The following is a 16,391-nucleotide window of genomic DNA, read 5'->3' as shown; positions in this document are numbered from 1 at the left end:
TATTATTTTAATTTCATTTCATTACTTTTGCAGATACTGACCGTAGAGACAAAGAACATTCCTTGTTCCAGTTCTCTCATAAGTTGACAACAAACAACATAAAGTGATATCAGTTCAATTAATCAAGTACAAAATTAACCCAGCTAGCCTAAATCACAGATCAATTTGGGATGAATGTCAGTGTAACATTGATGATCAGGAAAATTGACAGACTGCCAACCGTAGCCCAATAATTTGGGTACTTGCCAAAAATCTGGGTACACACAAAAGACTCCGAAACTTATCCTCAGTCAGTAGCACTAAACACACTATTTAAAGCAGCAAAGCATTGTATTCCACTTCTGAAATCTGATTCCATTGAAGTCAATGGAATCGAATTTCGGAAGTGGTCTACAATACACTGATGCTATTTAATGTTGTTTTATAGCACAACCAAACAAAGATGAATTTCCAGGCATTTGGTTCACAGAATGGAGTATTTTGGATCATTACTGCTAAACTCATTTAATAATAGAAAGGTATATTCAATGAGGACACCAGTTAATGAATCAGGCCTCCTTAGAGGGGTAAAAGGTCATTATTTTCATGTGCAATTTAATTAAGAATAGGCCATGACAAAATATGCCCCGAAATAACAATATATTGTATTGACGATTTTTATTCAAACCTCAACAGGAAACTTGATAAGATTCTTATTTTGAGGTAAAAATACCATGGCAATTTGCTGAATTTGTATGTGATTGACATAATTTTCAAAAGAAAACATTTGAATAGTTTCTTCCAGGATATCCCAAAGGATTCACAGATAATGAATGATGTCAGCTATGTTTCAACACCATCTGCCTAAAACTGGTAGCAATTATTCTTTCATAGTTGCAATTTTCCTGCATGATGTTCTTCATTTTAAGAGATTATACTTTGTATAGTTAGTGACATATTAATGAAATGCCTGCAAGTAAAAGTTCATTTGATATCTGAAGGTCTTCTTTCACTATTATTTATGAAAGCTACACATTATTTGTATGCTGTACGGGCTTTAAGGATAGATGGTCTGCTCTTCTAAGTTCTTGCTCTTACTACATTTAAGGTGTCTTTGATCAGCCTGACTGCAAAAATCCTTGGCTATGATGAATTAGGACCCATCAAGTCTCTTCGGACTCTGAGAGCCCTGAGACCCCTAAGAGCTTTGTCTCGGTTTGAGGGAATGCGGGTAGGTTGATCGTATTTTTATTCAAGCAACATTACTCATTCAGAGTTTCTGCAAAATCTTCACCATTTTGCTTCACATTATTTAGAAAGGAACAGTGGATTTATAAACCATTTATGGTAAATCATTTATGGTATTTAACCCTTAAAAACTTAAAAATTAAAAGTACATTTCAAGAGTTATCCTATCTTTTATATGCCTTTGTTGGCCAAATGTTGTGTTGGCAGACTGGAGGCAATGGTAACATCGTTGATGCCTATCTTTACTGAGAAGTGATTCTTGAGATATGTAAAGCCCTTCCCATTCCAGGATATTACTGACGATCTTGCTTTTCAGAGGCTGGATGATGTGCACTTGATAGAGGACTTCTGTCTTCCAGATATTAATTATAAGCCCCATCCTTTGTATGAGTCAACAAAAGAGTCAATTATTACCTGAAGCTCAGTCTCCAAGTATTCATGCATGCAAATGTCATCTGCATTTGATGATTGTGCCTAGGGTGATCTTGGTTCTGGATTGAAGACATGAAGGTTGAGCAGTTTCCCACTTTGATTAATGCTACTCTGGCAGGAAGCTTGTTAGAGGTGAGGGGCAGAATTGTAGTGAGGAAGATTGAGAAGAGGGTTGAAGCAATGACACAGCCGTGCTTGATTCCAGCCTGAACTGGGATTGGATCTGTGGTGAACCCATTGGTTAGGATTCAGGCTTGCATATCACTGTGCAGCAGCATGGTAACAGATCCTGAGAACCGTTAAGCACCTCCTGTTCCCTGTGCACCACGATCTGCCAACCACAAATAGAACTCTTCAGCCACCTCAAATCGCACAGAAATGGAGTGGAAGTATCTTCTTCAACTCCAAGGGACTGCCATAGAAGAAGATAAGATAGATTAAATAAGATTTCTTTATTAGTCACATGTACATAAAAACACACAGTGAAATGCATCTTTTGCTTGGAGTGTTCTGGGGACAGCCCGCAAGTGTCGCCACGCTTCTGGCGCCAACATAGCACGCCCACAACTTCTTAATTTCCTTCCTTTGGCATTTCTTTCTACACTGTCTCCCAGTGCTCCCAAGTCACTACCTTGGGAATGACATCCACCCATTTCTCAATGCAGAGTCGGTGACTTAATGATAGGAGTACTCACTCTTGGCAAAAATAGTTTTGACAGGTAGAAGAAAAGGGAGAATGGGGTAATGCTTGTGATGTTTTCTTTACTGAATATGCCTTTCACCAATGAATGCAGAATTTCCAGCTGCTTACAGTGTTTTAGGAGAGGCTGTAATCATTTATTTAATTCATGTTGTTTTTCCTAAATTTCACAAAGTGTCATGGGTACAGAGACAATAATGTTAAACATTACAATTAAAGTGATTAACTCAAAAATTAAAAACAGAAAATATTGGACATTCAGCTCGCCAAATGGTATCAGAACTGGAAGTTACTGGAGACGACTAATTCTTAAACAAGTCCAGAGCCAAGGAAATTGGAATGGATGAAGAGTGATAGGTATTGAGCAGAGCATGTATTAAGTGAACTGGAGTAAAGGACCTGTGAAAGCTTAGAGGCCAGAGGAGAGTAAATGGTGTGAGAGTCGATAGCAAAGGATCTTATGAGGAAATAATAAAATTTACAGAGACAAAGGATGAGACTGGAGAAGGGCTAAATGATTACATGAGCACAGCAGAGGAAACAGAAAACATGGAGAATTTGACAAAGGTTTGCCATGGTCAGGCAATGTGCAGACTGGTAAGTGATGATGGGAGGATCCCCACCCATGTATGACACCAGTCTCCTAGTGAATCAGGTACTGCCGTTCTCCATTACTGGTGTCTAATGTCCAAGACAGAAAGTAATCAGTTAAGATCTAAATGTCCAAAAATTCTTGAAGTTTGTGAGAACACAAAGAGGTAGATTCTACATGCTGCCTGGGTAAAAAACTATTGATATAGACCAGCCACTCGTCATAAAAACTGCCCCATTCCCATTTATAATCATTAAATGGAAATAAAAATGGGATGCTTATTTATAATAAATAGCCAATCAAAAACATTCAATGGAAAGCTGAAAGTTTTCCCCAATGTGTATAGTCAAGATTATGAAATAAATCTGAACATTTGAACCTTTCTTAAATTGTGATCAAAAGAAAACAAGTTAAAGACACCGGAATCATTCCCAGTGGAATAGAATTCATAAATAAAGACATTATGTTGAACTTATGAAAAAGTTTACTCTAGTCAGACTTAGACTAATATACACAGTTCAGGACTTCATATTATATAAGGGTTTTGAAGTACTGGACAAAGAAGATTCATTAACGGTCCAAACCAAGAGATTAAAACCACCAAGTGAGGCTAAGGCTCATTTTGCCTGAAGAAGGAAGGCAAGAGGGAACTGATCAAGTTCTTTAAAATTAAGTGAGTTTTGATAGAATAGATGCAGAGAAAATACTTTCATTTGTGGGGAGTCCAAAAGCAGAAATAATAAAAATGACATAGTCACTGATAAATTCAATAAGAAATTCAGCAGAAATTTGGTTACTCAAAGTTTGGTTACAATGTGTAACTAATGACCATATGGAGGAAGTGGGGTGAGTTGTGCTGATGTACATTAGGAAAAACTCGGTAAGGTCACGCAGAAGAAAGGAAATGTTGAAATGAATTCAGTATGGACCACTAGAATAATATGGCCTGTTTCTCTTGTATAACTACTGCGTAATACCATGCAGTAATATAATAGCAAACAAGCCTTTTCATATATGCACATTTCGACAGTCATACTTTGTAAAATGTGGCACTTACTGTTTGCATTTATTTTTATAGGTGGTTGTCAATGCATTGGTAGGCGCTATCCCATCCATCATGAATGTGCTGTTAGTCTGCCTTATCTTCTGGCTGATTTTCAGTATAATGGGAGTGAATTTGTTCGCCGGAAAGTTTTACAAGTGCATAAACACCACAAACTCTGAAATCTTTCCTATTGATGAAATAAATAACAGAAGCGATTGTGAAAATTATATTTCAATGATGCCCGATGAAGTGCGATGGGTCAATTTGAAGGTCAACTTTGACAATGTCGGACAAGGGTATCTATCCTTGCTACAGGTGGTAAGTGAAAGCACACATTTGTTGCAATAGATGATTGACTTATTTTAACAATGGTACCAGCAATTACTTTCAGCTAGGCAGTCAAGGGGAATTCAAATGATCTTGATGTCTTTAATAAAGGGGTACAGAAATAAAACAACATTCCTGGTTCTCATCATTGCTTGAGAGGCATGTTTTATGAAAACAGAGTGAGCAGTGGATTTAGTTCAGCAAATTTTTTATTGCCAAAAATCCTGCCAACATTCACTATCTTGACTCTTAGCTTCCATCAGTAATATTACCCACGTCTCAGAAATATTCTTAAATCCCTGTCCAACAAGTGCAATGGATTACAGTTCAACTCACCATCGATATGACTCTAAATTGAAGTTGTAATGACATCATGAATTGATTTGGAAACCAACAGTGAATAATTCTGTTATTGTGAATTTACAGTAATGCCATTAGTGTTGAGCAGAATCCAATTTTGTTTAATGTATTAAAGGATCTGTGAGCTCTTCTTGTGAATTACACTATTACAAAGTCCTATGCCTACATTTTTAATTGCAATTATGTAAGTAGATCAATAAAGATTCTGCCGGTAGAAGCACTGGAGTGTCTCAGTTTCGTATCTCCCATCCTATCAGTGTGCATTTTAGAGTCATGGGGCCTAGAATTTAGGTGTGTTAATTAATTGATGTGAAGTGAGCCAACAGATGTTTTGTTCATGGACATTTGCAGGAAAGCCCAATGGTATATGAGGCCTAAGGCGAGTGCATATCATGCAAGGAGTACCTGGTAGATCTGGTTCCAGGTCCAGGGGTTGCAATGGAAAGGGCCTGGCATGGGGTCTTGAATCAAAGATCAGGTCAAACTGCAAGGGTTTAAGAATGGGATGGTCAAGACGAGGGTGACCTGAAGAGAATCATTGGGGATGGGGATGGCAGTCAGTCAGGCTGTGGTAAACTGTCCATTAGACGGAGTACGCCAGCTTAAACCACCTACCCAGGAGGTCTAGAATTCAATCAAATGAATCAATAGATGTCATCTTGATAGTTAAATTGCCAACAACCCGAGCCTGGTAGAGGGAGATATCTTGAATGTGTTAAAAGAATTGTAGCACTTTTAGGAAGTGCAATCATTTATATTTTAAATAGCATATGTTCCTTTAATAATTTAAGAAATATTAGTTCAAACATGCTCCTGTGCAGGAAGCACTGTTTCCAGTTAATAGATATTGATAGAATGATGCAGAGATAGGAGTAGAAATTGCTGGAAACAATTTGCAACAAAACGGGGGAAGCAGGTTAATGGTCTCAAAGGAACTACTTCCTCCTACACATCCAATAAAGAGTTGTCAAAGAGTATTATTCAAAACTGCATCAAAGCAATTTACGTATCACCAGTAAATGATATTATAGACGAGCAAAAAGGAATTTAAAAAACTAATTGATTTAAAAAACTAATTAAAAAAAAACTAAAAGAACAGTTTTTCACCGTTCTTCCTCGTGCCCACTTAGAAATGAAGAAAACAAAGTTACTGTTATCATATTAAAGTGAGAAATACATTAACTAATTCAAATGGAGCCTTCAGTTAGTAATCGATTATAAAGTCACCACTAATGCCTCCTATTAATGGGGCATTAGTGGTCTGATAACACATATGGAAAGGAATTGGAGAAAGCAATTTTCAAGAAAGAATGCAAAGGAACGAGGAAATATCTTTCAGATTAACACGCACAAAGTGCACCCCTTCCCTTTCCCCTCCCCCACCCTCATGACCTGCCCATCTATTCCCCACCTCCTTCCCTTTATTCCATGGATACCGGATTCCTCCTCCTTCAGCCCTTCTCCTCTTCCACCTATCACCCCTCAGCTTCTCACATCACTCCCTTTCACCCCTCTTCCCCACCCACTTACCTTCCCGCTCTCACCTGGACTCACTTATCACCTGCCAGCTCGTGCTCCTCCCCCTCCCCCAACCTTCTTATTCTGGCTTCTGCCCTCTTCCTTTCCAGTCCTGATGAAGGGTCTCGACCCGGAACGTCGACTGTTTATTTCCCTCCATAGATGCTGCCTGACCTGCTGAGTTCCTCCAGCATTTTGTGTATTGCTCCAGATTCCAACGTCTTCAGAATCTCTTGTGTCTCATCTTGTAGGCTAGATGGCTTCAATTGAAGATCTGGGACTGTAGATCCCAGATTCCACAATGCAGCAACCAATCCATTCAATCTGTACTCTTCCATCTTGTGGTAAATTTCTTTTGATCTTATTAATTTCCTAGTCCAGTATTTCTATGATGTATTTTCATCCACAATTCCAAATAAGTTTAAACATCATATGAACTTAACAATATATATCAATTATGCCACAGCATACAGGACATTCTAATGGAATGTGGAGGTCGATTATATTTTAAAGTAACTGTTTAGAATTAACATTAATATTGATTAATTATGTGAAAGAAAATGCCTTCCAACTAAGGTTGTTCATTATCTTCTTGATTTTGTTCCCAAAAGGCAACCTTTAAAGGTTGGATGGACATAATGTACGCAGCTGTTGACTCCCGTGAGGTGAGTGGATGCTCTGAGTTAAAATCATTCATTTAAAATATTCATTAGCCTAAACAAATTAGGTTTTTGAATGAGTTTAGATAGGCTTAATGACTTAAACCACATACATTAAAAGTGATGAGCGGAAGTATGATGGTTTTCCCTGCCTCATCCTTTCTTGCACTCACCATGTATCTCTGTATTATTAACGGACATAATATTTTCAATTGACTTTCTATAAGAGATGGGTTTGCCAGAAACAATATATTATCTTTAAATCCTACAGCTGAGAATATTGGAATATCAATTCACAAATATAAATCTTTTTGTTGAATTTTCACAGTATTGTCCTCAGGATAATTGTAATTAATAACTCTATATAGTTTCCAGATGTCATTAAGTTCTGTACATGATTCTGGTAAAGTGTAGAAAGTTCAAGAAATATTTTATTTGGCCATCAGGTAACTTTTTTCATTAAGTGCTTTCCACACAGAATTCAAAATTGAACTATTTAGTGGTAAGTGTATCCAATCAGACAAAGAATTGATAGGATGTTTGGGATATTTCCTAGATGTAGAATTGACATTAAGTCCAATTCCAAACCTCCACAAAATCTTAACCAGTTCCTGGGTCTTTTCACTCAAATAAGAATGGTGAGCCAATTGCTGCCTGGAAATTCTAATAACCCAATGGGTGCAGCAGAATGGTTTGCTCTGGCTTCTGCTGTGGGCTCTGGGGCAAATTTCTGTTGCATAATTTTCATATTCAAAACATATTATTGGCTGAGGCTAGATTTAGGTGGTTGGTGGGGCTGGTAGCTGGTAGGGCAAAGTAGGACATGCTATGGATATGTAGTGGGAGGGAGAAAGAATCTTCAGGAACTATGTCCGGTCAAAGGGGGAGGTCTGGTAGGAAGATGCAGCTGAGGGTAGTAATCAGGTAATTTGTTTGCTGGGCTGAGGATGGGGGAGATTGAAGCCTCCATGGAAGCACTCAAAGTCAAATGGTTGGGAGGATTGAAAGGACCTTGTGAGGAGGAAGGCTTTGACTTAGAACCATTAAATGACTGGGAGGATTGGAAAATCAGGAGGATTGGAATATCCAGACCTAGACCTTGGGAGGAATGATTATCAGCAAGTATGTGCATTGAGACGGTGAACAAGCCCCGATGATAAACAGTGACCAAAGAACTTACATGGATCACGATCCATTGCTATGATGTGAAGACCCAGTTCTCTGCCAAGTGTCTGAATATGGTTGCACAATGAACACATGCACTCAGATGTGCCAGTCAGCAGAGGGTGGCACAGGGGCACATCTGGTAAGGCTGCTGCCTCTCAGCTCCAGAGACCCGGGTTCAATCCTTACCTTGGGTGTTGTCTGTGTGGAGTTTGCATGTTCTCCCTGTGACTGTTGGGTTTCCTCCAGGTACTCCTGTTTCCCCTCACATCCCAAAGACATGTGAGTTGGTAGGTTAATGGCTCCTGGTATGTGAGTGAGAGGCAGAATCTGAGAAGAGTTGATGGAAAGTGAATGAAAAGAGATTAGTGTAGGATTAGTGTAAATAGGTGCTTGATGGTTGGCACAGATGTAGTTGGCTGTAGTACTTGCTTCCCTGCTATTTGACTCCTATGTCTCTATCTAGAGTGAAGCAAAACAACTTAGAAATGGCTGTTACTGAGAATCATGCCAGGAAAAATCAATCACGTGATGCTGGGGGAAAAAAAGTGTTCAGTGATTGAATTTCCTGGCAGGTCTTCTTTCTATGGGGAAGTAGGGGAGAAGCAATAGTCTGAAGCAAAAGGAGATCATGGTCCAAGAGTTAAACACTTGTGCTGGATTTTCTTGCTTTCAATTGAGTGGTGTGTTGGAGGTCTGAAGTTGCAAGGTGCTCACAATTAATATCTTTTTCACATTTATGGCTGATGGCACGTTTAGGTTGTACTAGGATTAGCTATATGTTATAAGTACATTTCTTCCTGTTTCTCTCTAATGGTGTGCCTGCCTCTTCCTTTTTTGTACTTCTCTCACTTCTGATATGTGGTTTTATTTGTCCCTTCCTTAAAAAATAACAATGAAATCATTCTTTGAAAATTAGGAAGTAACATAAAATAATGGGAAGTATGAGCAGCAAAGCTTGGAAAAAACCTTTTTGTGTACTTTCTGACTGGTCGTTCGAATATGATAGATCTATGCTGACTGTGGTTATGTGATCATGATGGGCCAATCAATAAGGGCCTTGAAATTCTCCTGTTCAAACCTATTGCACTTTACAATCAACATTCACTGGAGGTGTGACTCCCAATTATTTTAATATGGTCCACAGTTTTGAAAGCTGATGCTAGTTAATTTAAATAGCAACCATAGAATATAGAAGATCTGTACAAGAATAAATACAAAAATAAAGCCAGAAAGTGCTGGAAATGTTCTGCATGCCAAACAGCAGCTGTGGAGTAAGAAAATAATGATGAACTTTCATCAGGACATCATCCTGATGTCACTGGGCTGAAACATTTAATCTATTTTTCTCTCCACAGATGCTGCTTCACCTACTGTGTGTCTCCAATTTTTTCTGTTTGTTTTCTTTCAGATTTCTGACATCGGTAGTTTTTATACTTTATGATTTATTGAAGTAAAAAATCTGTATGGCTTTGCCTGTAAATTACACAGTCATGTTTCAGATACACTGAAGTTTGTAAACATTACTTTGGAAAATCTTAGGTCGTAAAAGCTTGTGAGGGAATATCCAAGAACGTGGGGAACCAAAAGAAAAAGGGATGTATTGCTGACAGTAGGGGAACAATTTAAAGTGGGTGGGAAGCGATTGGTGGAGGTGTGGAGGCAACTCTTTCAAAGGAGGAGCAACGATGGAGATTGGAGGAGCTCTTCTGCACCTTTCCAAGTGATGTAATGCAACAGGAATATGGTCTTTGTTGCACATCACTCTAAATATTATTATTCTTTAATTGCATAACACTGAAAGAAAACAGGAAATGACATCCTGGAATTTTCAGTTCAGTAAGTTAAAGTCCTTAAAATTCAATTACATAACATTGCAGCAACCTGGAATGATCCTGAGGCAGGGAAGCTGAGAACATCCATGACATTGTCCCACATGGGCAAAACATGTGTGAGCTGGTACTTGAAGTCGCAGGAGGCCACAGACCATAGTGAGGCTGACATGATGACGCCTAACCTGCATAGAGATTGCTCTTCAAAGAAATCTATCTATGAGCTTGGGTCCCTGTAAAGCCTAGATGGATAAAAGCTTGGATAATGCTTTATTATGTCTCATTCTGCAAGGTGCAAGTGATACCTTGGACGACTGTGGTCCATTTCAATTCTATTCAGCAAAAGAAGTGTAAGGAGGAGACAAATGCAAATCAGTCTGAAGTGAGGAAAAATCACTAAAGATGCAAGGAAGGCTTAATCATAAGTGTCAGAAGTGTATAGAGTAAACAGTGAGGCTGCAGAGCGAAAAGAATACAGTGTGTCTGATAGTCTTTTAAACAGTACCATTTCAGGGGAAATAAAGTTATAGGGTCATATTGACGGAAACAGGTCATTCGGCCCAACTGGTCCATGCCAACCAAGATGCCCATCTAAGCAAGTCCCATTTTCCCGCATTTGGCCCATATCCCTCTGAACTTTTTCTATCCATGTACCTGTCAAAGTGTCTGTTAAATACTGTTAATGTACCTGCCTTAACCACTTCCTCTGGCAGCTCATTCCACATATGGACCACCCTCTGGGTGGACAAGTTGCCCTTCAGATCTCTCTTAAATCATTCCCCTCTCACCCTAAACCTATTCCCCCTAGTTCTTGATTCCCCAATCCTGGAAAAAGACTGTGTGCATTCACCCTATCTATGCCCCTCATGGGCTTAGGTTTCGGCCTTGTAATAGGCTTAGGAAAAGCAGGTTGTTCTGGAAGTAAACAAGAACTGTCATTTTTTTTTGCAGTTCACTGAGTTGGAGAAGAATATTGGGTGTGTTTGACATTATTTGAGGATGTTTTGCACTACAACAGTGTTTGTGGCACTACAAAAAATCCCAGCAGAGAGTTAGGGAATGCATTTCCCCTTAGGCACTAAGTATTGGTGTTTTGCACTATTTTGGGTTAAGCCTATTTTCAGCTACAGAGCAACACTTCTTTTGAGAAGGAATTTCTGGGGCCAAAGTTTCCAAATCTTCCTGTACTGTTGGGATTAGTGTTTTTGTGAAAGATCTGACTTTGTTCCAGTTTCTTTTGGCTCTTGTTGTGTCATCTAATACACCAAGACATGTGCTAAGATCACTCAATATTAATGGAACCTTAACAGTAGCTCAGCCTCTGTGAACAGCTGTGGAGAATAGTTTCTCCTTGTTATAACATCCAATGATGTCATCATAAAAGATCTCTTAAAGATTTGTTTTAAACAGTAATATGGATTTGATTTGATTTGGCATCAGATATATTAGTAAAATTTATGTTTTCACTTAAGTCTACTCCCTACGTTAAAATGTCTTTAGAGGTTTCAAATTTTCCTGACTGGAAATATTAATACTCAATGGTAATAGGTGACACAGTGGTGCAGCAGTTAGCACAGCTGCCTCACAGCTTCAGTGACCCAGATTTGATCCTGACCTCCAGTACTGTCTGATTGATGTTTGCATGTTCTCCCTGTGACGGTAAGTACTTCCATTACACGCTGCAGTTTCCTCCCACATTCCAAGGATGTTCTGATTGGTTACTGTAAAATATCCCTTGTTAAGTGGCAAAAATATCAAAGGAGAGTTAATAGGCATGTGAGAGAAAATAAGTTGTGGAGAAATAAGGAGAGAGGGAATGGGATTGATGGGATTGACTTAACTGAGTGATTTCCTTCTGCATCATAATAACTAAGCGTTACAACAATAAATTTTGCCTCTATTCAGGAAGAATTTACTGCAATAATCATCTCAAACCTCTAACATTTACCTCTCCAAAGTGTGCTATTAAAGCAACTTTTAGATAAATGGCCATGTGGTATTTCTAGCAATGAGCCCCTGAAGGTAAGAGAGCAAGGAAAGGTTCTCTCATTAATTACAGGACATTTTTGGGACACCAATTGAGAAAACTGCCTACTGTGGGCAGAGTCCAAAAAATTATTCTCTGGCCAACTTGGAAAGGGTTGTTTAATCAAAACAGAAAAAATTCTCTAAGCCATGATTAAAACCTAGACCAGAAGTTGAATCCTTTGACAACCAGTGGAGTGGCCTCGATACCCGCTTTCACTGGGCTTTACCATTCATTAGGAATATTCAGGATCACTGTGATGGGCCTCCCAGTGTTGTAAGTTCTCATTCCAATATCATCACGAGTCAGGTAGAAACGTCGCTGATTTCAAGGCCAATTCAATCTGCAACATAAGGCTGAGATCTGTTGTTACCAGGCACAACTAAGTGTATGGATCTTTCAGAATTACAACTGAACTGGACACAATAGCCACAGACCTTTGATGCATCTATTTTCAACAACTTGAAAATACTGATGTAAAATTATTTAACCCTTGGTCTACCTTCCCCAATAATTTGCTTCCTTTTTTTTACATTGATTTAACAACATTAATTAATTGGATACAATATTTAACTACTATATTGCTTATCCTATGGTTAATTAAATTAACAGTGCAGCGGTTAGCACGACACTATTACAGCGCCAGCGATCAGGGTTCGATTCCCGTCGCTGTCTGTAAGGAGTTTATACATTCTCCTGTGTCTGCGTGGGTTTCCTCCGGGTGCTCCGGTTTCCTCCCACATTGCAAAGATGTACGGGTAGGTTAATTTGTGTTTAAAATGGGCAGCGCAGACTCGTTGGGCCTGAAGGGCCTGTTACCACGCTGTAAATAAAGTTTTTTTAAAAAAATTACTTATACTTATACTTGCATTGGCCTCTGTTTTAGATCTAGCTGGAAGCCATACACACATCAATTATCTATCAATTATCTAAGCCCCATGTCCTTCAATTAGACTGATTATGATATTTTGATCTGGTTGTCCCTGTGGATTGTGATTTTGTTAACAATTAGAAAATAAAGAGTAGGAATAAATAAGGTTGGCAGCCCATGACTAGTGGTGTCCGACAGAGATCAGTGATTAGGCTTCAGCTAGTCACAATCTATATAAAACAACTTAGTTGAGGTGACTAGATGAAACATCTTTAAGTTTGCAAATGACATGAAACTAATAGGACTGTGAGTGGTGATGAGAATGCTAAGTGACTTTAAGGGGATATAGATACGCAAAGTAAATGGCCGAAAACATGGGAAGTGCTTTCTAATGTGGTGAAATGGAAAGTTATCCAGTTATGTAGAATAGTGACAGATTGGGAAATGTTGATATTTAAAGGGAATATAAACACAAAATGCTGGAAGAACTCAGCAGGTCAGGCAGAATATGTGGAAAGAGAAACAGATAACGCTTCAGGTCCCATACTCTTCATCAGAACTGAGAAAGAGAGAAGCAAGTTAGTCAAGTTAGCAGAGATGGCAGAGGAGACCAATGCGTGGAACAAATAATTGGGTAGGTAAAATTTCATTTGTGCAGTCTGACTGCACATAATAAACAGAAAAGTGAAAAAAAATAGATAGAAGAGAAAAATGGCCAACTTTCATACAAACAGAAAGAAAGAGTGAGTTATCTAAAGTTGGAGAATTCGTTATCGAATATTGTTCAAAGGGATTTGGGTGTCCTGTATATAGGTCACTGAAAGTTTATATGCAGGGGCACCAGGCAATTAGAAAGGCAAATTGCATGTAGGCCTATACTGCATGAAGTTTTGAGTACAATAATAAAGGAGTCCATCTAAAATTATACAAAGTCCTGGTGAAACTACACTTAGAGTATTGTGTACAATTGTGGTCACCTAAATTAAGGTGTGTGGCAAATATTCACCAGACTGGATCCTGGGATGGCAGATCTATCACAAGAGGAAAGACTAAGTAAGCTGGGCTTCTATTCTTAAGACTTTAGAAGAACTAAGGGTCACAGTCTCAAAATAAAGATAGAAGTAAGGAGAAATCTCTTCATTCAGTCGGTGCCAAATCTTTGGAATTCTATCCCCAGGAGGTGTGTAAAGGGTCACTCATGGATTGAGTTTGTATTAGTCAGTGATTGTATTTTAAAGAGAAATTGGTAGATTTCTGGATTTTAGAAGGATCAAAGGAAAAGGGGATAGAGCAGGAAAATGGTGTTGAAGTGTAATCTCTTTCTGTGGCGAAGAAGGCTCAAGGTTGAACAGCCTGTTTCTGCTCCCGTGTGTTTTGTTCTGATGGAACAATTAGACCAGATCCTGAAGTGGAATTCTGACTAAGGTTCTAATTGTCCTGAGAGCCTATTGAGGTAATTTGCTGGCATCACATGCAGCACAGTTTAGCTAAAATGGGTGTTCTTCTTTGCAGCACCATAAGTAGTAATTAATTTAACTCAAGTAGGAAGCCATCCCTCTCCATGCTTGTAAAAAAATGTGTTGTAGCTATGGCGATCATAGTGTCAAGGAACAATGGGCAAAGACACACAAAGACAGCAACTAAGGGAATGTACACAGCTGATAAACCTTTCTAGCAGTACAGCATGCTTCGATTTATAAACTTGCCTGGAAGATTTATTTTGCATTGTAATTTATTTTTGCATTGAGGCTAGGTCGATACTGTAACAGAGGAAGGAGAGGTAATGAGAGGAAGTGAGACAGGGTGACAGAGACGTGAAGGGAGAGGTGTGTGATTTTCGTAATATGAGGGATTTGGGTTGTGTTTAATGATATGACAATTACATGGGTTAGTCATGGACAGTCTGACCAAATAGTGGCCACGTAGCTGCCTGCTTTTTTCTCTTCTTCCTTCTCAATTGCTTGATATTTAGTATCGGCAAGTGTGAAGAGCTACAGCAGGCATGGGTCATTGTGTTTGGCACACACCCTGCCACTATTGCAGGGCTCCTCCACAGGCAGCAGAAGCATTGTTTGAGCATGTCAATAGATTTGTTGCAGCACAATTGTCAAGCTGTGCATTGCTTGCACACTGGAATCATCAGTCACATCATTGTTAAAGAGCCCTTCTCTCCCAGTAACCATCCTTTCATTCCTCATCCTGGTTCAACTGCAGATGGCACAGCAGAGACTCTGGGAGTGAGGCATCATGTCTGCTGTCAAGATTCCAGGCATCAAGATGGCAACAGGGAAACTGGGCATTAATTGGTAGTGTTATCTGCTATCTATGGTTGGATATAAACTGGATATTGAGGGACTGACATAAATCCTTTCCAGTTTCTGTGTACAGTAGAGGTAATGTAATGCCACCAAGCACTGTGTGTGTAAAGTCAATAAAACCCTCTGCCAGGAGAAAGCCTGAGATCTTTGCAAAGTCACATACTCACTCAGCTTACTGCTCTCTGGGAAATGGGAATGAAATGTCACCAGTGGCAAACTGTAAGGTTCTGCAAACCTTTCTAGACGAAGCAATATTATTCGTGGCCATGGTCACCTTGACAGTAACTGCTCTGATGAAAGAGTTTTGCCTGCAGCAGATGGGAAATTTTAGTGAAGACACTCTTATTGAATTACAAGTACTTCACAAACATTGTTTATTGACATTCGGGTGGGAGAATTTATCCCTGAATATCTCAAGTGAATATGGCTACCTGTAGAAATCCCACATCCTTTTCCTCTTCCTCCATCTTCTAGTAATTTGTCTCACTCTGTATACCCACTAATGATTCATTCCTAAGGGATTCGCTACTAATTCACTGAGAGAAAATAATTTCTGCAGCAGCCTTGGATTCAGGATAAGGTTACCAGCACTTAGCACACCACTCACTGTAGACTTTAGATATATTAAGGTATTTAAGAAAGCATCAAATAGTTGTGTAATCTGAGCAAAAAACAATAAAAATCTATCTAAGTAACCTACATTTCTGTAAATGAAGCTAATAGAGTGGGTTCTTTCCAGAGCTGAATGAACCGTACAGAGTTGAGAGAGTACGTTAGCTGGAGTTTTAAAGTCTAAAATGGCAACACTGGCTTTAAATCAGCTTTGCACGCTGATTGACATCATAACCTGCCTACCCAACATACCTTCAGCAGGCTGTACAACCAAATTTTGTACCTACAAAGTTCTAAGCAAAAACTGATGTTACCAGAGTGGTAGCATTAGTCTTACATGACCAAAGTGCTAAAGTTGTGGCTTCAACTTTTTGGTCATTTCAGTCCACAGGATGAAAAGTAGTTCTTTTCCCAACAGGCTGCCTCCATAGCTATCTTGATACGTAAGAACTTCTACCATCCCAATATGGCCCAGTGCCACCAGTTCTTGGTGACCTATTAATAATCCTGCTGGTAGTAATTTGAATCTGTCAAACAGTAACATGAATGCAATGAATATAGCTCTGGTGTTTTATCCCATCTCTTAAACCCTCTAGTACGTCTAATGCATTTTCTGCATCATATAAGGTAACTATATATTGCTGTTCCTCTTAAAACGTAAACGTTTTTTAACCTGATGTCTATTAAATAATTTCCTCAGGTGCCAAC

General features: G+C 39.0%; 1 protein-coding gene across 1 annotated transcript in view; it reads left to right on the top strand.

The window, feature by feature from the left end:
* The window catches only part of LOC127582839 (sodium channel protein type 4 subunit alpha-like), a 158,187-nt gene that overhangs the window by 131,923 nt on the left and 9,873 nt on the right, over nt 1-16,391 (top strand). The window contains exons 21-23 of the mRNA XM_052038404.1: nt 1,088-1,210; nt 4,030-4,314; nt 6,813-6,866. Coding sequence (XP_051894364.1) covers nt 1,088-1,210; nt 4,030-4,314; nt 6,813-6,866 — 462 coding nt within the window. The remainder of the gene's footprint in view (nt 1-1,087; nt 1,211-4,029; nt 4,315-6,812; nt 6,867-16,391) is intronic.

Source organism: Pristis pectinata, chromosome 25 (assembly GCF_009764475.1).
Source record: "Pristis pectinata isolate sPriPec2 chromosome 25, sPriPec2.1.pri, whole genome shotgun sequence".
Lineage (NCBI taxonomy): Eukaryota > Metazoa > Chordata > Chondrichthyes > Rhinopristiformes > Pristidae > Pristis > Pristis pectinata.
This window is presented reverse-complemented; position numbering and strand designations above follow the sequence as displayed.